A 24912-nucleotide genomic window follows, 5' to 3' on the forward strand; every position below is an offset into this window, starting at 1 on the left:
TCTCTCTCTGTCCCTCTCTCTCTCTCTCTCTCTCTCTCTCTCTGTCTCTCTCTCTCTCTCTCTCTCTCTCTCTCTCTCTCTCTCTCTCTCTCTCTCTCTCTCTCTCTCTCTCGCTCTAAAAACAGCTCTTTCAAGTGGATGTATATGTTGTAGGCTGGTGTAGGATATTGTGCTCCTCCTTCATAGTGTTGTTTTAATGGCTGATCCTCCAAAGGCTCCGTAAAGTGCAATCAAAGGGACCTCCGCTGTGCTTAAAAATTTAATAGATATAGGAGTGTAGTACAGTGGAGGTCCTTAAATAAGTATTTAAATATGCAGAAAATATCCATTGCTTTTAAAAGTGATGAAGGCAACAAACAACGCAATTTAAGCATATTGCATAGGTGTTTGTGTGCCAAACACTATTGAGAGTGTCTCGTTTCCTCCTTGTGTCTCCTTGTCTCCTTGTCTTCTTGTTTCCTTGTGCATGATCGCTTTCTGACCCAAGAAGCAATTCGGTTTGGAGCTGGACACCTGGGTCTCTAGTGCTTATGAACTTTCTTTAAAGATCTAAATAATGACACTACTGTGTTACCTCTAAAGTCGGGGCCCCTTGACACCAAGCAATGGCATATTGGGGGGACTTTTTGCTTATTTTAACTTTGTCCAACTTCCTTTTGCAAAGGAACTCATATACAACAGGCCTAGGGGCCTTAAGACTGTGGGATCAGAGGGGTAAAGATCTCCAACATGAATAAATAAAAGTGTAGACTTGTGAAATTGGTTTAATCAGGAAAACAAACTGCGGATCAATGAGGACTGTATGAGGCTTTGAAGGCCGGAATTGCCGGCCAATCGATGGAGTGACGTCCACTTGATAGCGTCTTCAAAGCCTTGTTTCATTTGCACTGTTCCCTATGAGAGATCTTTAATTGGAACAGCAAGCCGGCGCACCAAGCATTAAAATATCAGGCTCTCCTGGTTACCCTTGTCTGTCTTACTGATCATCCTACCCTTGAATCCTTTTACTCTAACTTTGTTTTTCCTGAATGTTTTATCTTCTCAAACACTGTGTTTCCTTTTTCACCTTCGATCCTCTTAGGGATTGGTTGAGAGAGAAAGGGGCCCCGATTAGAACGACCTCTTGCTATTTCCCGTAATTACAGCCTTGAAAATTGCAAGTCTTGCTCATAAATGCACTAAAATCAGGTCAAACACAAAAACTGAATGCCACTAAATGTCATTCACACTGCTGAGCAAACACTTTCGAAAAAGTTCTCATAATTGTGACTAGGCAGAAAGTGGTACAAAAAGTAAAGAAGTATCTTAAAATGCAGTGTATTCTGCTTACTTTGGCTTTTTCACAGTTTTGTTTCCTATTTGTCACTCATCCTTCCTATTGTATAGATCTGACCCCTTCTTTGTTTTAATGTGGTTCCGTTTTTCAGCCATTACCCTTTTCCCCTTCATCAAGAGTGTTGTCATCAACATATGAGCGTTGGTCTTCAGTGCCATTGCTACCATATGCATCATATTTCTCTGAAGTATGAAAGTATACCCAGAAGTCTACTGATGTATAAGCCTATAGGGGTTGGGGGTTTGCTGAAACACTTGCTTTTATTTTTCCCTCCAAGACCCTTTGTTTTATTATATATGGTCTCCCTACAAAGTGTGAGTCCTCTGGGCTTTAGCTCCTCTTGGAAGAAAGCAATCCATTTCCTGGTCTCAGGAGGGGGGGAGGACCTGCTCTCCACACTGCGGCTGAGTGCTCCTCTTCCACCTCCTCAGAGACTCTTGGGTCATTTTGATCCGTTCAGTTTGATGTTGCGGATAAAGTTCTATACGATGGTTGAAGTTGCCGAAAAGTGTGCGCGTCTGTGTGTGTGCCAAAGTCTGTGTTTTGAGCTATGGTTCAAAATGTGGATTTAAAAAAGGTTTACATTGTGGTTGTAGACCAAACTTTGTAATTTGAACAAAATGTATTGAAGTCTCAACGACACCACCATTACTTTTTCGAGGTTCCATCAATGCAAAGGTGATTGAGCAAGGACACATAAGGGGTTCAACCACACTGACTTCCTCTTCCTCTCTTCCTCCTTCTCCTCTTCCTCCACCAGGAGCAGAGTCCCAGCAACGCCACATCACTGGCCATGATGCAGGAGCCCCAGGAGGTGGTGGAGGAGACGGTCACCATCGAGGAGGACCCCGGCACCCCCACCTCCCACGTCTCCGTGGTCACCTCCGATGATGGCACTACAAGACGTACAGAAACCAAGGTAGGTGACCACCATTAATGTGGGCCGAGGCTTAGGCTTACAGCTTCACCAAGTGAAAGGGACGGTTCATTGCCATGTTCTGCTCTGCACGATCATTGCGCTTGTCGATCGTCATTCAGCAATTGCATATTCACAAGTGCTTGTATTCAAATATCCAAATCCATATGGTTAAATGAAAACCCTAAACATGCATAAAAATATGCCATTTGGTGGATGCTTTTATACTATGTTTCTGACGATGCAGTGATGGTACACATTCTTATCGCTGGTTGGACTTTGGGTATCGTACCCTTAACTACGGTGAGGTGAGCTTGACCGGGACCATTTAATTAATGCCTTTGGATGCTTAAACATGTATAGTGGATGTATGAGGGAATAATGATATTCCAGGTTATGGTTTGCAGGGTCAACACTTGAGTTCGGAAGAAAACAATTAGCAGTGTTGTTGAAACCAGCCATGCAGAGAGCCTCGTTCACAGTACATGGGGAGAATTTCGCGTTTGTTAGAGTGAGGAAATCCCCTTTGATCTATTTGAATATTGCACGCCGTTATGGCGGTGGATTACAGCTACCAAACAGCATGACACCCGAACCACTCTCGGGCTACTCTTAAGAACTTCTAATCTCATAATCCCCCAGCCCAGGTCTGGAGGAGGTCTGTTTGTTTTGCATGTGGTTAGTGTATAATTGTGTGGCTGGGGTTTGGTGCCTTATGCTTCGGTGGATCACTGTTCTTGATTTGCCGTCTTGCCTGTGTTTCGTTGTCTCTATGTAAGGATGTGTCGGCTAAAGCCAAGGTGAGTGGACTTCATTTTACGCTACGCAACATCACTCTGGCTGATGTCACCTGCCCAACCATTTTGTACGCGCCACGCACCACAGCGCAAAGCAGCTCAAACATGCTCAGCCTCGTTACGGCGATGGCGTATTTTGCATTGTGCGGCGCTGCGAAAGTCGGTTCTCTGAAGTGGGAGAAATGCAAAATAGTAAATTATTTTAGACCGTCATTCCCTGCTTGCTCTTTCACACCTATTGGATTATCCTGGATTCTTCAGTCTATTCTCTCTCCTTTGCACGTTATAGCTCCCTCTCTCTCTCTCTTTCTCTCTCTCTCTATCATTCACTCTCTCTCTCCAACCCCTGCTCCCGTTTCCTAGCGTCTCTATCTATGAAAACACACCAGCAGCAGTCCGTGGGCTGCTAAGCTGCTAGCCCGCATGGTAGACCTGCACAGGGGCAGTGTTGGCTCAGTGCTGCGCTACCGGCTGCCAGGGGCTCCCAGAGGACGGCCCTGCTGCAGAACGGGTTCCTGTGGGGCCCGGCGGGGACTGTAATTAAAAAGCCTGTCTTAATCCCCCTGTATCGCAGTGTGAAGCGCGCACAGCGCTAGTCCAACCGCCCCCCCCCCCCCCCCCCAGATCTGTTCAAAGCACATGGAGGGGGATGGGATATGTGGCAACACCACGGAAATGTATGTAGATGAGTCACAGAAACTGCATTCACACGTACATCGAAACCATGCCATTATACACCCAAATACAGACATGTATTTAGTATTTATCCTGACGAGTCGTTTAGCAGATGGTATCAACCTGATTGACTGAATTGTTGGCCCCAGACTAGCAAATACTATCCTATCCTGCCCTATAAATGCTTTTCACACTCCTACACATGCACACACATGCACACAGAACAAGACTGTAAGCGATGCAGGAGTAATCATTGGTGTTGAGAGGGTTGAGACAGGAAGGGCCGACCAGTGGGAGGAAGAGACAGAAGGCAGTGTCACGTTTAACTGCCAATCAGATTCACTTTCAGGCCAATCTGCAAACAGATGCCCTCTCTGATTCGTGTTGATAGAGTGCAGATTAAAATCTATAGTTTACAGTGTGCGAGGGAGTATCCGTTGCACACACACACCCTTTTATCAAAGAGTTGGCATTTGGGGGGTGTGGATGGAACTAGCGTAAACAAAGCACATCAAATGTTTTGGATGGAGTTGCCAGTTTTCTTTTCCCTCGCATTGGATAATCAGCCAAACATATTGGGAGGCAAAATGAATTAGGCACCCAATTTAAATGCCTGCCCCATCAGACTTGTGTGGGCCCAATATATCTGTCATGGCTGTGGCATTGCATAACATCAGTTGTGACACTAGAAAGTGAGAGACTAAAGTAGAAAAAGGAAATACGTCCTCGGGTTGCGGGCTCTCTACCAAATCATCCAAAGCAGGCAGAAACTGAAAAACAGCAACGTCTTCTCCCGTCTTTGCTTTGTCTATAGTTGATTTACACAGCCGAGTTACTTATTGCTGCAATTTTTAAATCTATGTTTTGACAGAGAGCGGTTGACAAAGACAATTATGAGAATTTGAGAAGCAATTAAGACTACCCTGTCATTATCAGCAAAATAACCATGTTTGGTTTGAGTTTCTGTACTCATGTAAATGGGACTTGTTTGTGAGTGTGCGTCAACGAGGGGGTTTCAGTGTGTGTGCGGGCACATGCGCGTCGACCTCTAATGAGATCAGCCTCCAAACCCACCCGTCAATTCCCAGCATGCCCTGCTTCTCCTTGGCCACCTTCCAGGTCTCTCTCTATCCACTCCTGGCAGAAGGAGGGAGTCAAAGCCTAGCTGTATTCTTGGAAAGTGGTTGAGTGGACCAATAAACACAGCACTCCTTTCCTTTTTTTCTCCCTGGTTGTGGATAGGAGGTAATGAGAGTGGAGGTAGACCACACAAACAAATAAACATTTCCCAGGAGACTGTGGGGAGTAAACCAAAAACGGTTGAGAGAGGCGTACTTATTAACTCAAAAGCCAGATGTCAAACAGAGCCGCTGAAATGCTGCCGGGCCGGTAGCACCACCACCGACGGAGCGCTCGCGCCTGGAAACAGTTCAGTGCCTCTCTCAGCCGAATAATGACCTGTTTTCTTAAACCCCATCCACCCCCACCCTGATGAACCCCACTTCCAGGTGACCAAGGTGGTTAAAACCGTCACCTGCCACACCTACCACCCTTTGAAGGCGACCGAGAGGCGGTCTCCAGGAGAGTCCCGCCCCCCTGCGTCCATCTCCACCAGGCCGCCGGAAACCACCCAGTTCACCCCGCCCCGACCGCACCCAGTAAAAGGAGCCCCATTCCCCCTTTGTGTGGACTGCTGTGGTCCAGCTTCCCCAGCTCCCTTTCCCTTCCCTGCCCTCACTCCCCCTCAACCCTAGCCCTCATCCCATGTAGCTCACTAGAGAACTGCTTCAGCACATTTTGATTGACTAATTCACACCAAATGTTCTAGTTGTGATTTTGTTATTTTTGTTATTTTTTTTCTACAAGGGCTTCAAGTGAGCACTGACTCAAGTTTGAGAATGGTGTAATTTCCGTCATTCTTACTCGTTAGCTTATTTCCTCCTATGTACTTTGACTCACGCAACATGAGAATGCAGTGGTACACATCAACTATTCCAGGCTTGGTAAATAGTTCAGGGCATCCGACAGCAATGCACATCGGAATCCACGTTTGGCATGGATGCAAGTAAGCAAGTACACACACACAAATGCGCACAAACACACACAAACATAAAATGCTGGAGATGATGGTTAGCTATTCCCTTTCAGCCTTGTTTACCAGGCTGTATTTCAGTGTATATCACAGGGGCCTCTGAAGCAGGGGCCGTCTGTACTAAGGGCCCGCCGCCTTCCCGGGCCCCGTCCACAAGCATCCACCCCGCTCCGCATGGTTCCGAACATGGAGTGAGCCTCAGATCACATCAGACGTGGTTTCGGAAATGTTGTGATGCATGCCTTCTCCGCTTCCCTTGTCAGAGCTCCTCAGAAGTTCTCCCCGTGAAGTTAAAGCTGAGTGTGGAAAGCCTTGGTCTCTGGGACAGAAGATGAAAAGGAATGGCAGCAGAAATGGACAAACAGAATGGCTGTTTGACTGCTCGGCAGGCACACATCTTTGAACAAACATTTCAGATACTCTGCAACAGAATAGCCTCCTGCTAAGTCACATATGGTTTGGTCTAGATGGGAATCTCAGGCAAGGAGGACGAAGAGTGTCTCGTGCCGCTGTCGCCAGCCAGCGGCATTGGGCCCTGATCATGAAAAAGCTTCATTAAAAGCGTCGATATGATAAGAGAAACATTCCAAGGACATGGATACAAATTGATTATTTCAAGCATTAGCAAGTGCATCCACAGTACAAATACTCCACTAATCCATTATTAATCCACATCGGGGTTGCTAATTGCAAAGTGCCATGCAAATGAGATATAATGGTTAAATGGCTTGGTGTCCTGGGAAGGCTCTTTGTGTTAGAATACTAGCACTCTTGCCAAACCATTAGCGGTTCCACTGCTGCTGGTTTAACTGCAGTGATGATGAAGGGCTTGTTTCCTTTGCATCCAACTCGCTTCTTCAAGGTCACACTCAAGCGAGTGGATTGAGTGGACAATTTGAATCAAAGTGAAAGGAAGCATCAAGTTAGACAAGCGTTGGCTGAATGAACTCCATTTGTTTGTTGTGATTTCACCTCATCGCCATGCCTCCCCCCCCCCCCCCATCCTGATTTAATCAGAACTATGCAAGTAATTGGAAAAAAGGCCAAGGTTGCCCGTTTCAATAACGGGACGAATCGGTTGCTTGAAAATAACAGCCATCGAAAATCAGCAGTGGGTGATGAAACTGATTATTTTGGACCCTACCTTGGAGGACTCAATCTGTCTCTGCGGTAACAGCGGGAATGGAACTTACTTGTCATTACGACAACACCAAATGAATTAAGCCCTGAATCCCCTACTCTGACAAGCCCCCCTCCCACCACCCCTACAACTCCATGCCATGCCACCCCAAGCGCCTCCGCCCACACATCTCGATTAATTTTCATCAACCTCATTAATTTTCTAGATTAATTTACAGCCGTGGACAAAATAGGCAATTATCGGCCACCGCAGAATCCATTGGGCAGCAAATTGCTTTCCCTTCCCACACTTGGGGGACTGTCTGTCTAAATTCTTCTGCCTAGGTCTAAGGGGCCAGGCAAGAGTTTATTATTAAGTTATTCAGCGTGAATGAGGTGTCTCAAGCTGATACAGACATGGGGGGCCGTTTGTGTACTTTCAGCAAATTCATGGCCCCTCTTGTGTCGTGGCTCCGCTGAGTGTGGCGTGTCCTGGCTACGCTAGTGATTAGCTGTTCTCAAACGGGCCTTCTTCAGTTACCCAGTATACTGAGTCACACGCTATAGCTGCATTGAGGTAGCCATATAGCTTCATGTAGCCTTTGAGCTTGACGTAGCCTTGTAGCTATATGTAACCTTATAGCTTGATATAACATTAGAGCTTGACGTCATGGATAACTGTGACCCGTATCACCTCACTTTCCTCTTGTTTATACTTTGACTTTTGTGTTACATATTCCAAGTTGATTCCCCCTCCCTGAATCTGGTACCATTTAAACTCTGTGTCACCACTAGAGAGAAAGTCATTACGAAAACTGACGAGGAAAAAACTGTTTTTAGATGGGTGTGCTGTAGAAGTGGCATGTTGCTTCCATAAACATGCCATTGGAGAAGCTGTAATGAGACGACATGAACTTTTTAGACGCTCAAATAGAAAAACACAACATGTTTCCTCAGTTCACAAAGCATTGTCGGGGTTTATCCAGAGAGGCATCGACCAAACCACTGCAGCGCAGTCACATCCTCAAACACGCTAACACCTTCAAACAAGCTAGTGCTAACTCTCGCACACAAACTCTTGCACTAGTTCCCTGTGCGCCTTTTTGCCAGCGTTTCCTCCTCTGTTTTTATTAACTCTGAACCCCTTAAACATCACGGGAGCGCCATATCACGTGGTTTCCCAAGCACTCACCCTTCCGCTAACACCCGCCCCTGCTGACCACCTGGGCTGTATCTCACGGCCGTCTCTCGCTTCCCACCTCAGGTCACCAAGATGGTGAAGACGGTGACCACGCGCACGGTCCGCCAGGTGCCCCTCGGCCCCGACGGCCTGCCGCTGCCCGAGGGCTCCTCGCCGCTGGGCAGCTACACGGACTCCATCGACCGGCGCTACGTGAAGAACGGCGGCGGCGGCGGCGGCGGCGAGCGCTACATGAACCCCCAGGCGTCCTCCACGCTGACCCGCGGCTACAACAACTCCTCCTACAACGCCTCCTACAACAGCGAGCAGCCCCCCTACGGCGGCGAGCCCCCCGACGCCCAGTACGCCCGGCACTACGGCCTGCACGACGGCTACGGCGACGCGGCGGAGAACTACGGCAGCCTGTCGCGCGGCGTCAACTTCCGGCCGCCCCGCTACCCCTACATGCCCAACAGCTACCGGCCGGAGAACAGCTACACGCTGCCCATCCGCAAGGACGACTACGGCCACGGGGCCCAGCCCCAGGTGCCCATGGGCGGCAGCACGGCCGAGCTGAACCGCTCGCAGCCCGAGCGCTTCCAGGCCGAGCCGTACGGCCTGGAGGACGACCGCCGCAGCCTGGGCGGCGAGGAGGAGGAGGAGGAGCCCTACGAGCTGGAGCCCGACTACTCCACCGCCGGGCGCCGCACGCTGCCGGGCACCACCAGGGGGCGCACCCACCGGGAGCCCCTCCGCGACGGGCCGCGAGCCAGGTGAGGAGCCGGCAGAGGAGATGTGTGTGTGTGTTGTGTGTTGGTGTGTGTTTTTGTGTGGTGTGTGAGAGCGTGTCCGTTGTGCACGCAAAAACTAAAACATATGATGTATATTTTGTTGAAGTATTCTTTCTTTCTTTCTCAATTTCCTCCATGTGATATAATGAAATCCACATACCATGTAAACCTGTTTTAATGATATGAATAACGTGTCTATGGGAATGGGACTGAGCCGTCAGCAGTAGTTCTGGATTGAAGTGGATTGTTCTAGTTACACAGGAGAACAACGTTTCTGATGACCGACGTGCTGAGAGGATATACAGAATACTGCTCTCATTGTTCTCACGTAGAAGAGACCACGACACTGTTCGGAAAAACAGATGTTGCTTTAACTGAATTTACTTTGGGAAAAAGGGAAGCGAGGAAACAAAGACAACAAGGCTTGATTGGCAATTTCCCTTTTTTTATCAAGGGAGCTCTGCTAAGGAGAAGAGATCAGAGTTGTCTGTCGCTCAAAGTTTAGCCGTTCAAGGAAAAGTTAGACGAGCAATAAACTACAAATGAGCCACCGACAAGAACGTAAAAGCAGTCTCCCTCCCACTATACTTGACATTCTTTTGCAAATGAGACTGTTTAGTAGCCTTCAGATGTTACGCTTGATAACACTGATCCAGTGCTACTGGATGTAGGAGTTTATCAGTTTCAACTGATATGAACCTCGCCTTGATAGAGTTCTGGATCAAAGGAAGGCTTCATGCAAAACAGGAAATTGTGTGTGTGTGTGTGTGTGTGTGTGTGTGTGTGTGTGTGTGTGTGTGTGTGTGTGTGTGTGTGTGTGTGTGTGTGTGTGTGTGTGTGTGTGTGTGTGTGTGTGTGTGTGTGAGAGACAGTTAAAGATGTTCATTAGATGTCAGCCTGTTGCCAGCACATTGTGTTCCTGTTAAGTCCTTTATACATCAATGTCGGCGTCAGAAAGGGTGCGCGAAAGTAGACACACACACACACACATGCACATAAACATGTCCACCTATCGCACACGTCAACTAACTGGTTGACTATATATAGGCCTGTGTATAATTATTACCACATGTATTTATCATGTAAAACACACTGCAGATCTTTAGCAAATGTGTCAATGTGTACCGAGGCTAGAAAAGCAAACATTAAAGGCGTAAACCCTAATCAACGCAGCGAACACACCCACACTCACACTCAGACTCACGCCTACACACACACACGCGCGCCATCATCATTAGACGCATCAAAGCCCTCTTCCGTGACAGAAAATCTGTAGCCTTCTTTACATTTGTCACAACCCAGCACCCTCAGCGCCCAAGAACACTTCAAACTTCTGATTGCTGCACGGCCGTGGGCATGACATTATTTTCCAACGAGAAGGAAAAAACAATAATCCCGGGCCTCTGCGGCCGATCCCCGTGACGCAGTTCGCATCCCTCAGAACCGCCACCGTTACAAAGCGGGCATTCCTCCGGCCCGCGCGTCTCTGTGCGCTGCATGCATCCCCCCACGCCCTCAGTGGAAACTCAGGCCACCGCTGCAGAGCTCTAGAGGGAAGCTGAGGGCAGCGTGGATGGGAGTAATGATAGTCTGCAGTTGGACTGGCAACCCTCAATTACGCTTGGGCAGACTTGATGACGAGATGGCCCAAAACGGCAGCGTCGCTGCCTACCATTTCAGAGGGTTCTGTGCTTTGTGTTTGTGTGTGTGTGTGTGTGTGTGTGTGTGTGTGTGTGTGTGTGTGTGTGTGTGTGTGTGTGTGTGTGTGTGTGTGTGTGTGTGTGTGTGTGTGTGTGTGTGTGTGCGCGTGTGTGTGTGTGTGCGTGCCGTCGTGATTACCGAACATCTCTTTGTTTGCAAACAAGCATTTGTAATGGCGCTAATTGCTGAAAGTACTATACGTATTGAGTTGCTTTACATCAGTTGGGTTGCAGACGTTTTCTGTTACGTGTCTGCATATTTTCAAAAAGTAAGCACATCGGTGATCTTGGGGAAAATGACTTGATGTTTAGCAAACAAAATCAAACATAAACAAACATAGACAAATGCATGTGAGTCATCCTTTTCTTCCACCAGCGCTCTAGCAGAGCTGAACCTAAACATCTCTAACGATCATCTCATTCTAACGATCACCTCGTTCTAATGATCATTCTTCCCCTCTGCTTGACGTCACTGCCAGGATGTGCATAATGTGTGACTGTGTGTGTGTGTGTGTGTGTGTGTGTGTGTGTGTGTGTGTGTGTGTGTGTGTGTGTGTGTGTGTGTGTGTGTGTGTGTGTGTGTGTGTGTGTGTTGGGGGGGGGGGGGTATGGCAAGTGTGTGTGTATGTGTGGCCAAGCCATGTCAGCATGATTAATGGCTGCTTTTCAAGCCTCCCAGACATCGACAGTGTCTCTAAACTAATCACTTAAGGCTCTTCTCTGGGCAGCCTGCGTCTTCATGGTCGCACAAGGGGTCAATGTATGTGTGTGAGAGTGAGTGAGGTGTGGGGGGGTGGGGGGGGGGGGGGGGGGGGGGGGGGGGGTGGGGGCTCTCACACACACACACACACACACACACACACACACATATATTGCCACCCTCATTCCTTAATGGAGTTGGGTGATGCCTCGTTCTAATCCGTTCATCTCTATGGGGAACGGCCAAGGGGAGTCACCTGACATTACCTGGTCTCCCACTGCACACACATCCCCCAGCTCTTCTTCCTTATTCTCCTCTTCCTCAACCCCATGTCCCAACAGGTTCTCACTGGAAGCGTAACCCATTTTTTATTTATTTATTTTATTCATTTTTTTAACCCCAATCATTTTAAGTTCATCTTAGAAGCTCCAGAAACCCTAGCAATTTTATTTTAAAGAAATTGTTTGTTTTTGGTTTCTAAGAAAATTTAACAGAAAATCTGCAGCATAGATTCTCCAGATTCACCAGAGAGACTATTCTGCGCCCCATTTATGGCCCTGAAGTTATTGCCCATAATGTGACACCATCAATCTGTTTTTCAAAGCCAGTGAGAGGCTCATGAGGGTGGAGAGTTGATATGTGTGTTCCAAGCCTCAGCGTTCATCTCCTTGTATGGGCGTAGAGAGGAGGAAGCGGGGTTGGGCACAGCCAACACTTAAGGATAATGACAGGAAGTGACATCAGTTGAAAATCGTGCGGTGTGTGGCGGACTGCCTACAAGTGGTTGCCTCTGTCATGGTGACAGACACACAGACTCTATTTCTGTGAGTGCAAAGATATTTTTCATTTTTTAACTGCTACTATCTTCAGACTTCTCAACCTTACGCCTCGATATATCCGTTCCATCTGCGTCAACATAGGCAGGCCTGCATATGTATTAATAAGCTTCAGCACGCGCGCACACACACACACACACACACACACACACACACACACACACACACACACACACACACACACACACACACACACACACACACACACACACACACACACACACACACACACACACACACACACACACACACACACACACACACACACACACACAGACACTTAGCAGGTCCATTACCATGACGAGAGTGATCTGCTGTAATCAGGGTTGGGAGACTAGTGTCTGGCGGTGGTCTCTTTCTCACAGCCCTCCCTGTACACACAATGCCGCCAATTTATATGCAAATTCTGACATTCCCATCACTCAAGTCCGGGTTTAACGGAGACCAGACGTTTCGGATGCATCTCAAACCCGCTCTGATCAGCACCGCTGGTCACTTGTTCAGGTGTGTGTGTGTGTGTGTGTGTGTGTTTGTTTGTGAAAGGTGGCATTGTGATGAAATTATACATTTATAACAACATAATTGAATGAAAGGAAACAAATAGGGAAATTAATATAAAGAAGAGGAGTTGTGAGCGATCTTGCTGTTAGGGGACCATTCATGGAATGTGTTAAACATTTTTGTTTTTTAAGGGGAGGGTTACGTTGTTTATCCAGTACCCACTACCAGTCAAAACCTCAGCGATATTCTCTGAATGTGGGAGTGTTTTTTTCTCAGGGGGTGTAACATAGCGTTTAGTAAACAACTAACCACCAACAACCACTAAACACACACACACACGCACACACATACACACACACCAACATATGTGCTGCACACACACACACACACACACATCACAGACACACATACACACACACACACCGACCCACACACTCACACACACACACACACACACACACACACACTCAAAATTGGCGCACGCACACACACACACACACACACACACACACACACACACAAACGCACACACGTCACACAAACATGTCATACACACACACGCGTCTCACACACACACACACACACACACGCACACACACACACACACACACACACACACACACACACACACACACACACACACACACACACACACACACACACACACACACACACACACACACACTTCAATACCCTTTTTCCATGCACTCCTTAGCAACTCAAATGTCTCCCCAAACCTCAGACAGCAGAAACCCCCTTCTCTCTGACAACATCCCCTCATCGCTCCTCGCCACAGCAACAGCCTGGCACGCCAATCTCTGCGGCCCCCTAACGTGTGGCAGTAGCAGATTAGGTGTTCCCACCTCAGCCACCGTGACAGATGTTCTCCTCCCTTCCATAAATATCAGCCTCAGTATATGACCCCAGACAAGTGTGGAGGATTCCACAGCCTACTGACCCGCTTCGGGTAACAGATTAGAAGGGGGTAGCTACACCCGGGAAGTCGTGGTGGTGCTGTGATCTGTCCATGTCTCTTTCATTCTCAGCCTTTGTTTAGGTTTGGAAACAAAACATGCCGCTAGCTGACATTTGTATTTTAGTACTGTATTATTTACTGCTATTCAGTCCTTTAGCAGAAGCTTTAAACCAATGCCGCTCTCATGCATTTCTTTAGAGACATGCCATTTAGGAGCAGGCCTCTTGCTCAAGGAGGTCTAAAGGTAGACTTTCAGAAACAGGGGGGATCAAACCCAGTACCTTTTGGCAGAGAGTAGAAGCTCCCAGTGACTATCCTGATCCCGGTTGAACCACCGCTCGATAGTTCCCGAAGAGTATCAAGTAGTACAACAGTGGTGAACTGGTACGGTGACAAGCTGTGTCAAGCACCCGTTTAAAATCTCCCTTGTTTAAAAGGAGTTGAGACTCCCAGAGTCAACGGCGAGGCGATCGCATAGGAAACTCCCCAGCCGTGGTCTTTGCTGCTCACAGGCTTTGAGGATGGTTAACATTTTATCTCTCTCAATGAATCTCTCTGTCTCTTGACAGATAAGGGGATTGGGTAAAGGGGGATCGTGTGACATCTCTTGTGTTGCAGGTGCTTTTCCCCCCCTTCTCTCTCTCGATTTCTTTACGATGGATTTTTGTCCAGGCGCCAAACCGAAGATAGCTTGTGGAAGATAGCTTGTGATTAGGAGAGTCGTGTGTGTGTGTGTGTGTGTGTGTGTGTGTGTGTGTGTGTGTGTGTGTGTGTGTGCGTGTGTGTGTGCGTGTGCGTGTGCGTGTGTCTGTGGGTGTGCGTGTGTGTGTGTGTGGGTGGGGGGGGGGGGGGGGGGGGGTTGTTTTCTTACATGCAGCAGAAAACAACTCACTGAAAAACATGTCACATTTACATAGAACCTCATTAAAATTAAAACTTGTATTCCGGAAGCCCGATGCCAACTGCCAGATGCTGGCCACCATTTTGATGCTTCCACAACCAACATCAAAGACAGTGAGCAAAGAGTTACAGAAGCAGCAGAAACAAGTATTCCATGGTTGGGTGGCAGGCAGGGGGGTGGGGGGGGACCTTAATTATATCCCCTCTCCGTACTTTCAGGCGCTCCATTACACTTATAGGACAGCTCAGAGAGTTAAAAACACATTTGAAATACATCGCCTAGCTCTTACATGGTTTCATCAGTGGGAACTCTCCCTCTAATGTTTATTATACTATTTGGAATAGGTGAAGGCATTTGAATGTTTTTTATTCTGTAATCAAAGAAAGAAACATGTCAAAGAGAATCGAGCTACTTGATTATTTACTCGTGTGCTGTAGTGAACCTGAGTCGCATGCATTATTTGTGGACATCATGTTGTCCTTCATGGACATTCATTAGAGATTCACCAGCACTCGAGACAAATCGACAAGCAATAACACCAAGACGCGACAAAGCTAACACAACACTTACTGCATGGTCAAAGTGAGAGGCGATTAGTGCTTTAGCATTAACATGCTTACGCTTGGTAATGCGTCCTTCGGGAGTAGCAAGGGCACCGGGAGAAAAGTGTGTGTGTGTGTGTGTGTGTGTGTGTGTGTGTGTGTGTGTGTGTGTGTGTGTGTGTGTGTGTGTGTGTGTGTGTGTGTGTGTGTGTGTGCGTGCGTGCGTGCGTGTGTGTGCGTATGTGCCTTTATGTGTGTGTATGTGCGTGCGTGTGTGTGCGTGTGTGCCTTTATGTGTGTGTATGTGCGTGTGTGAGTGTGTGTGTGTGTGGCGGGAGGAGGTGGCCAATGGGTTTGACATCCCAGCGGTTATCGCTCTACCTCTGCGTGACTCTAACTGGGTGTTAAACAAAGCCTTCTGTCTTCTGTCTGGCTCTTCCCCGGTCAACTGACGGCTCTATCTTCGGCCTCTTCCTCTTCTGCCCTCTCATCCACTTTCCTTCCATGTGCAAAGAGGAGCTTTTCTTCTTTTTTTTTTCACACCTTCTACTCGCTGTATATATAAGACCAAGTAAAGGAGCAGCTCACGACTTTGCTGAGAACGTCAGAGCGCTTCTCCTCCCCATCGAGTGCCGTCTCCCCTCCTCCTCTTCTCACCTTCACCCCTCCTGCCCTCCTGCACGGCCCTCATTAGTCACTCGCTCTGACCTCGATGTCCGCTCGTAATGTCCCCGCCCTACCCCGGCCGTCGTCTTCATGTCCCTCCGACCAATGTCTCTCTGAGGGAGGCCCGTCGACTGTGTACGGCACCGTCGGCTCACCCTCTCTCTCTCCCCCTCTCTCTCTCCCCAGAGGATACCCGGAGGAGGCGGCGGTGGTGGTGGAGGGGGAGCTGATGGACGAGCGCCACCCGTACCTCCACGGCATGTACTCGGCGCCGCTGGCCCAGCCGGAGCGGGGTAGCATGGCCAGCCTGGACCGCATGGCGGGCCGCCGCTCGCCTTCCCTGGACAGCATGCGCAAGGACCCGCGCTGGCGCGACCCCGACCTGCCCGAGGTCATCGCCATGCTGGGCCACCCCATCGACCCGGTCAAGTCCAACGCCGCCGCCTACCTGCAGCACCTGTGCTACGAGAACGACAAGATCAAGAAGGACGTGCGGCAGCTGAAGGGCATCCCCGTGTTGGTGGCGCTGCTGGACCACCCCAAGTCGGAGGTGCACCGCAAGGCGTGCGGCGCGCTGCGCAACATCTCCTACGGCAAGGACCACGACAACAAGGTGGCCATCAAGAACTGCGACGGCATCCCCGCGCTCGTGCGGCTGCTGCGGAAGACCAACGACATGGAGGTGCGGGAGCTCATCACAGGTGGGTCCGCGCAGCGAAACCGAGCGAGCGATACGGAGAGGGCTTTCTGGGTCTCCTGGTTTTGGATGTGTTTTTGTTGCACTTGTTTGGACATGGTTGGTTGTGTTTTTATGCCTGTTTTTTTATCTCCAATTGTGTTATGTTGTGTGCATGTATTTGTGTGCGTCAGTGTGTATGTGTGTGTGTGGGGGGGGGGGGGGGGGGGGGACGTGTTGCAGTGCTAACCCCCCGGGATGTATTAGGTTATGGCACTCGTGTATGATTTATTCATAGGTTTAGAGAGATATGTTTTCATTTTCGACGCAGTAAGGCCGGTTTGGGACGAAAAGCACAAAGAGACATTTGTAAGAACTACTTTGGGGAATAGTTAAAGTGTTGTTTTTGGCCATTCATCATTGTGTGTTCTGAAGGGTTTTCTGAAGTTTTCACACACTCCTTGGAAGAAAAGGAGCTTTGTTTTGAACGCAGCCATATTAAACTGAAGCTTTTTTACAGGGAATGAAACTTTTATGGCTTGCACTTTATGGCTTTGCGAGGTAAACTCCATAAGCATGTAGTCTGGCCCCCTAAGGAGAGCTACAAGAAATAGAGTTGTTCAATGTAAAACATGCACATTCCAACAAAGTTTTGTGTTTCCAGTGATAAAAGTTAATTTATCGCTGGCCTATTGTATTATGATGTGTTGTGCGCATACAGGTGTGTGTGTGTGTGTGTGTGTGTGTGTGTGTGTGTGTGTGTGTGTGTGTGTGTGTGTGTGTGTGTGTGTGTGTGTGTGTGTGTGTGTGTGCGCTTGCGTGTGTATATGAGCAATGGCTCTACTATAGCACAGATGATTGCCTTTACAGAACCGCGTTGCTTCCGAACGCAGCTAAAAATAACCCTGCACCAGAACCAGCCCCTCCGCACCACCTCTTCTCCTCCTCTTCTCCTCCCCTCCTTCTTACTCTCACTTTCCAACATCACTCTTTCTTTTTCATTATTGCGCTTTCCTTATTCTCATGGCTGTGCTTTTCCCACCACTTATTCCTTCCTTAATTTTGTTAAGTATCTATTTATATCTTTGTCTCTCTCTCTCTCTCTCTCTCTCTCTCTCTCTCTCTCTCTCTCTCTCTCTCTCTCTCTCTCTCTCTCTCGCTCTCGCTCACTCTCTCTCACACGTAATTGTTCTCTCTCCCCTTCTTTCTTTTTCTCTCTCTCCCCTCCCCTCTCTCTCTCACACCTAATTGTTCTCTCTCCTTATTTCTCTCTCTCTCTCTCTCTCTCTCTCTCTCTCTCTCTCTCTCTCTCTCTCTCTCTCTCTAAGTCAGTAGCTCAGCTCTCACCCCCTGTCACACTTTCTTTCCGTCTTCTACCTTTAAAGGGCCAGTGAACCTACTGTTTCAGCTGGATTTCCAATACTATGAGATTCAACACAATGTGTGTACTTGGGGAGCATGCCCGAAACCGGATTTTACACCCTTTTTCCTACATTGGAGAATTATTTCAGTCACAGTGTTAAAAATGGCGTAGATTACTTCGTTGGCGATCATGTAAGACATATACGTTTAAAACAAAAAAACGGTTTTGGGTTCACTGGCTCTTTAAATATAATTGTGTAGGGGGTTTAAATATAGAGCCAGTTTTTTTCTTGTCCACATGTTTTTTGAGTTTGTCACCATCCTCTAAAAATCCAGCGCTTAGTAATTACTTAATATTGAGGCTGACAGACAGGGCTGACGTTTGCCCGTGCAGACAGAAAGGCAGACAGGTATGCACTGAGGCAGGCCCACAGAACCCTGATAAACATGCAGGCAGTCAGAGCTAGTTGCTATTTCGAGAGTAGATGTTCTCTTCATAATAATTATATTTTCCCTTCCTGGTGATGCTCCAGCCCATTGGGCCCTCCAGCACTTCCTGTTTCGCGAGCACAGCCTGGCACTACTGTGTGTGTGCATGTGTGTGCATGTGTGTGTCTGTGTGTGTCTGCCTGCTACCTGTGCTTTTTAATCCTCTATAGCAAATTATATTAAGAGCGTTATCCAAAAGTCAGGTATTAGAAGAGAGGTTGTGTTGTCCTGGGACCTTAACCGTGGCTGGGTGTCACCCCCACCCCCGTCATGCCCCCCCACACTCATCACATTGGAGCCTTGGACACGGTCTCTTGGTCTGTCCATATGCACGTAGTAAATTGACTTTGCTCCTCAGTTACTCTACATCTGGCATACTCCCTAAAGGACATCTAGTCATTCAGCAGCTGCTTTTATCCAAAGCGACTGACAAGTGAGGCTGAGAACAAGCATGCACAGATTCAAGTGTCTCACAACCAAGCTTCTGAAATACAAAACTGGTCAGCTCTGCAACTGGAGTGCAGAGTAGCCATCATGGTCGTCATCATAGCCATGTCTGCTTGGTGGTCGGCTTTGAACATGTACCAGGAGCTCCTTTAACACGAGCCACAGTACTTGAGGAGTGTACCAGACAGAGTCAGCACCACCGCATTGACCACTCCACAAACTATACAGAGGTGTCGAAGCTGTGACTGGAGTTGATCTGTGCGTGTGCGTGCGTGCGTGTGTGTGTGTGTGTGTGTGTGTGTGTGTGTGTGTGTGTGTGTGTGTGTGTGTGTGTGTGTGTGTGTGTGTGTGTGTGTGTGTGTGTGTGTGTGTGTGTGTGTGTGTGTTTATGCCTGCCTGCCTGCCTGACTGCCTGCCTGCCTGCGTGCGTGCGTCTGTGCGTGGTTGTGTGTGTGTCCGCTGACTTTCTACCATATCAACATGCACTAGCACACTGTACCCAACCCACACACATAAACACCTTATTTCATTAACAGCTTCCTCTTCCGCTGCACTAACAAGACCTCCTGTTGGTTCTGGCTGCTGATTTACACACTGACATACAAACACACACACAAACACACAAAGACAAGAGCATCATGAAGTCTGTTCTCCAAACAGCCATGTCTTGGGGGCTGTTCACAGTGTGTGGTTCTTCTTTAGTACAGTGTGTGGTTCTTGTTTACTACAGTGTGTGGTTCTTGTTTACTTAAGTGTGTATTTGTTTACCAGTGCGTGTAGTTGTAATTTACTATTGCGTGCATTTAATGTTCAAAGTGTGTAGAGGATGTTTACTACAATGTGCTGTTGTTTTCTACCTTGTGTAGTGGATGTGTGCTAGTGTGCCGTTGTGGTTTACTACCGTGTGGTTTGGTTGTTGTTTAGTACAGTGTTCCGGAAAGAGCTTACTCAGTTAGCCATTCTCCTCCGCTGTGTTAGACCAATGACCTCCTCTCTCTTTTCTGTCTCTTTCTCTCTCTCTCTCTCTCTCTCTCTGTCTCTGTCTCTGTCTCTGTCTCTCTCTCTCTCTCTCTCTCTCTCTCTCTGTCTCTGTCTCTGTCTCTGTCTCTGTCTCTGTCTCTGTCTCTCTCTCTCTCTCTCTCTCTCTCTCTCTCTCTCTCTCTCTCGCTCTCTCTTTCTCTCTCTCTCTCTCTCTCTCTCTCTCTCTCTTTCTTCCCCCCTGACCGGTTCTCTCCCTCCATACCTCACTCCTTGTCCCCTGAATCCCTCTTTCTCTCTCTCTCTTGTGCTCCTGCACTAATTTGCCCTTCCCTGCTTCCCTCGTTCCGGCCGGGGGTTTTGATGGATGGAGGGGGGGGAGTGGCTCGGAGGTGGGGGAGGGGGGGTGGGGGGTGGGGGGTTGGAGGGAGGGACGGAGCTGAAGGAGGAGGAGGCGGGCAGCAGTAATGGGCAGAGCTAAGTGAATAGCCCTGTTAAGACTATGGCAATGTGTCTGGCAGCAGTGCACCGGTAAATTCAATTACGCAAAGCCCTGCATGCAGCCCGACCCCTCCCGACCCCCCTTAAATGCTCCACCATCCCTACCAACAACCCCCCCCCTTTCATCCGACCCCAGGAAACCCTGTACCTCTCATGGGCCGCCAGAGCTCCTAAGCACGGTGTGATTAACATGCAATAGGAGGAGGAAGAGGAACCCTCATATGAATATGCAAATGTTTTCCAGAAGGGGTCCGAACGCAGAGTATCGCCGCCCAGTCTAATAGGAGCGCCCGTAGAAAAGTCTTTAGTCCAAAAATGAAGTTGTTTTCTGTTCCTTCTTCAGCCTGGTTCGAAAAGGAAAAGAGTGCAACTTATAGTCGGAAACGAGTTCAACTTGAATACATGTATATACTGTATATATAGACCTTTATATTGAAATCAGTTCTGCTTGCATGCAGAGAGACGGGCGGCTGGGGAGTGGAGACTCTCCCCTGGTCCCCGCGTCCACCATCACCCCCCTCCAAATCCCTCCTGAATGTGATTCATGCACGCTGCTTCTTAAATTTGTATAAGGATAAAGTACTGCGCCCTTCTCCTTCCCCATGATGGATGACGCCCACCAAAGTAAGAGCTTAGCGATTTGTTTTACAAACTTTTAGTCTGTGGCCCGCGACAGTGTGAGCCCGGAATAGAGGGCTCGGTGGCTTTGCAACCTTCCTTTTTTTCCCCGCGTGACCATGCTGAAAAATATACATTTATGCTGGACCTTAACCTTTTCAAAAAGCGGTTTATGGAGGACTTTTGGGAATGTGGCCGCGCTGAATCCAATAGTCCGAGGAATCCTCCGGCGGGATCGCTGTGTGCGTGATGGAGACTTCCTCACGGGTGCTTTACACATTCTGTGTTGTGGTAACTCTGTCTGAAGACACTAGAGCTGTCACACGAGATGGATCGCTCTCCCACAGTGACAGGCCCCCTCCCACTCACCTACCCCTTCGAGGCGAAACCCCCCCCCCCCCCCCCCACTCCCTATCTTTCTTCCTGGTAATCTGACACCCCCTGGGGCCTTCTGACTGATTCTGTGGACCTGGGCTGGTCCTCTCTGCGCCCCGTGTAGCCCACGGAACAAACCACAAGGCAGTGTATGGCTTTCTGTCATGTAATTACTATAGACTTTCCCCATATAATATATACCTTATGGATGTTGTTTTGCATGTTAATTATTACGTATCTTTATTTTTAATGATGTTTACAAACATAAAGTATAGCATATTTATCCTGCTGTAAACTACAAGGTTTTGTTCCAACATAGCCTTTTGACCCCTCTGTTTGACTGTTAAACAAGTAATAAAACACACATTGTTAATTAGTATCGCTGTGCTTCAGTGGTTCGAGGGTGAGCAGTAGGGCCTATAGAAGAGCGCCTAGGCAAACAGAAACTCCTCATTATGCTATTCCTCAAACACTAGAGGCTGGATAGCTTTTTAGCTCTGCCTCAAGCCGGCCTAAACATGACATCGATCCCCATTGCTAGTGAGCTCCTAATTGTCCTTCTGCTTGAGCCATCCTAGGCCGCTAGTTATCAAGCTAATGTAACGCCCTAGTCCCAGCTGAGCTTCTCTTCCCCCTAGCCACGTGGTAGCAGCTAGCTTGTTGAGTGTGTGGTGACGGCAGCTTGTCAGGCTTAATGGACTGATGCTAATAGCAGCATGGTTGCGGGGGGGGGTTGTTATCAACAGTTCAGTATCGCTAGCGTTGGCCTCAGCCCGCTGCCATCGTCCATTCTGCCATCAGCCTCTAGCCACGATGCCTCCTTGTCCGAATCATGCTGCATCTGTAGCTGTTTTCGTTATTTTTGTATTCCTCTCTCCCTATTATACCGTCTGCCCCTCTCCTCTCTCTCTCTCTCGCTCTCTCTCTCTCGTTCTATTTCTGAGCTCCTTCAGTCCCATCGCTCACTGTCCATGCGCATATGTTCAAGTGTGAGAGCTAGCAATCAAACACACTCAAGCACACACAGGAGCACACATGCACATTGCACAACAACACAAACACACGCTCGTGCGCGCACACACAAACACGCACACACACACAGGGGCGAGGAGGCAGTTAACTCCACGCCACATTAGCACATAGACTACATGAGTAATGGCCTCTCGCCTGCTCTCCGCCAGAAGAGAGCAGGCAGCTTCAGAAGCCACAGGAAGTGAAGCCCTGTGGTTATTTTTATTGAGCAGAGGGTGGTTGTCGCCGATATCCACTCCCGCAAGATACGAGAGTCGAGACGTTTTACTAGCTGAACCGGACACCTATCTAGGCCATGAAATCTGCACCAAATGAATCGCTGCCTCATCAGCAAACTGTCCCCTCCTCCCAGTTTCCCTTTCCTTCTAATTCCTCGAGGATGGAAGGTACTACTAGAGTCTCCAGACAACACCATTCAACGCCAAGAGGGGAGTAGATCTATTTTTAGCTCAGGGACAGGAGCCAAGTTTTTTGTGTGCATAATTCTAGCAGAGGAAACACTGAGCTGTCTGGAAAAGGCACTTTAGGAAAACTGAGCTGGATATTTATGACAGTTTCTCCTTTGCCCAGTCGCTGCTGTTTAGCTATCGGTCTTTATGTGTTTATGTCTGGGAGTGTGTGTGCCAGTCTGCATGTTGTTACATGTTTACACTGTATAAATGATGTGTATTGCTATGGTGGTACGCACTACTGTGTTTATGGTGTGTGCATGTGTGTTTGTGTTTATGCCTCATGCATGTTAGATGAATGAGGAGTGTATCAGACAGTTCTTCCATTAGTCTGCCCTCACTTTTTCGTTTAATTGCAAAATATTGCCTTGTGGAACTTTACTTTACTAATAAGGAGACATCCTCCAGAATGTGAACTTATTAAAGTTTGTTGAAAAAAACTGTTAGAAGAGGGAATAAATTGAAAACGTCGTAAATACTGTCTGTTTGAAAGGATTTGAGCTCTCAGAAAGCAACCTGTCTGCGGATTAAGTATGTGTACGTGTATGTGAGTGTGTGTGTATGTTTGTACCTGGGTCTGTGTGTGTGTGTGTGTGTGTGTGTGTGTGTGTGTGTGTGTGTGTGTGTGTGTGTGTGTGTGTGTGTGTGTGTGTGTGTGTGTGTAGGTGTGCGAGTGCATGCGTGCGTAAGTCTGATCACAGAAACACTGTGATTATGCGTTACGGTTTCCCGACTGCTGTCATCCTCCCTCTTCCTCCATTCCCTCTCCTCCTCCTCCTCCTTTCGCCAGCCATGTATCTCTCTTCAGGCTCTCCTCCTCTAACCAGTTCCTGTGTCCTCTCTGCCATTAGTCTGTCATTGCTCTCCTCCCTCCTGCGATTGATCTCCTGTTATCCTACACCCCGACGTCGCTCTTCGGGTCTGCTCTCATCCTTTATCCCGCTCTCCCACAGGAGCTCTCCCTCCCACACTGATTAGTAATTCTCTCTCATTCTCTCTGTGTATTTGTATCTTTCTCTCTATTTTCTATCTCTGTTATATACCTCTCTCTGTGCCTTTCTCTTTTTCTCCATCTATACTCTCTCACTTTATTGCACCCCTGTCTCTCTCTCTCTCTCTCTCTCTCTCTCTCTCTCTCTCTCTCTCTCTCTCTCTCTCTCTCTCTCTCTCTGTATCACTCTCTCATCTCATTTTATGCATTCACGTCAACATTTGACTCACATCAAATGATTAGTACCTCATAATAATACTTTGTATATCCTTTATATGCACAGAGAAACGGCATGAAAGCCTTTATATTCTGTGACCTAATATATACATCTTTTCACATTGCTGAACAAGAAATAGATTCGTCATTAGCAGTTAAATCCACTCTACAATGCAGCCTCCGTCAGCGAAGTTACGCAACAGATAAAAGAAAGGTTGATAATTAGCCCTTTTCTTCTCTTAGGGGTGGTGAGATTGAAGAGTCAGTATAATACATTTACATTTAGTCATTTACCCGATGTTTTTATCCAAAGCGGGAATTCAGACATAGGTTTTCCGTAAAAGGAGCTGTTAGGGGTTGATTATCTTTCTCACAGGTCAGGTTTGGGGGATCGGGGTTCAAACCCAGAAGCTGTCGGCTTGGAGTCAAACCTAGCTATCGCTCACAAAACGATTCATGACGCTTTGATTTCAACCTCTCTCTCTCTCTCTCCTTCTCTCTCGCTCTCTCTCTCTCTCCCCTGACCACCCAGGAACTCTGTGGAACCTGTCCTCCTATGAGCCCCTGAAGATGGTGATCATCAACCACGGCCTCCAGACCATGACCAACGAGGTCATCATCCCCCACTCGGGCTGGGAGCACGAGCCCAACGAGGGACTCTAAGCCCCGGGACGCCGAGTGGACCACCGTCTTCAAGAACACCTCCGGGTGCCTAAGGTAGCCCACCCTGTTCCAACTAGGACCCTAGCCCGTCGCTTCAAATGACCTGGATGTATCTAGTCCATGCTGACCAGCAATGATTTAATAAGGGTTTCGATAAACTGTTTTGCGCATTTAAAGAGAGGGGAGAGGGATGAAATTAATGAGACGTCACCGCTAGATGGCGCTAAATCCTACACACTGCGTCTTTAAGCTATCATTGTTCACTATTGCATCGCTTTCATCGCTAGCTATTTACAGTGATTTCTTGGCCACATTAATCCCATTAACTAACCAACTGTTGACATTGCGGTTCAAACCCAGAAACTTAAGCTGGGAATCAAACACCCT

The 24912-nt window shown here is 48.1% G+C and overlaps 1 protein-coding gene across 1 annotated transcript in view; it reads left to right on the forward strand.

Moving 5' to 3' along the window:
* Positions 1–24912, forward strand: part of arvcfb (ARVCF delta catenin family member b) — an 88792-nt gene that overhangs the window by 27031 nt on the left and 36849 nt on the right. Inside the window, 5 exon segments of the mRNA XM_030357648.1 lie at positions 2097–2255; positions 8200–8888; positions 15915–16429; positions 24395–24516; positions 24518–24582. Of these exon segments, the coding sequence (XP_030213508.1) occupies positions 2097–2255; positions 8200–8888; positions 15915–16429; positions 24395–24516; positions 24518–24582 (1550 nt within the window).

The sequence above is a fragment of the Gadus morhua genome, chromosome 6 (assembly GCF_902167405.1).
Source record: "Gadus morhua chromosome 6, gadMor3.0, whole genome shotgun sequence".
In the NCBI taxonomy this organism is placed as follows: Eukaryota; Metazoa; Chordata; class Actinopteri; order Gadiformes; family Gadidae; genus Gadus; species Gadus morhua.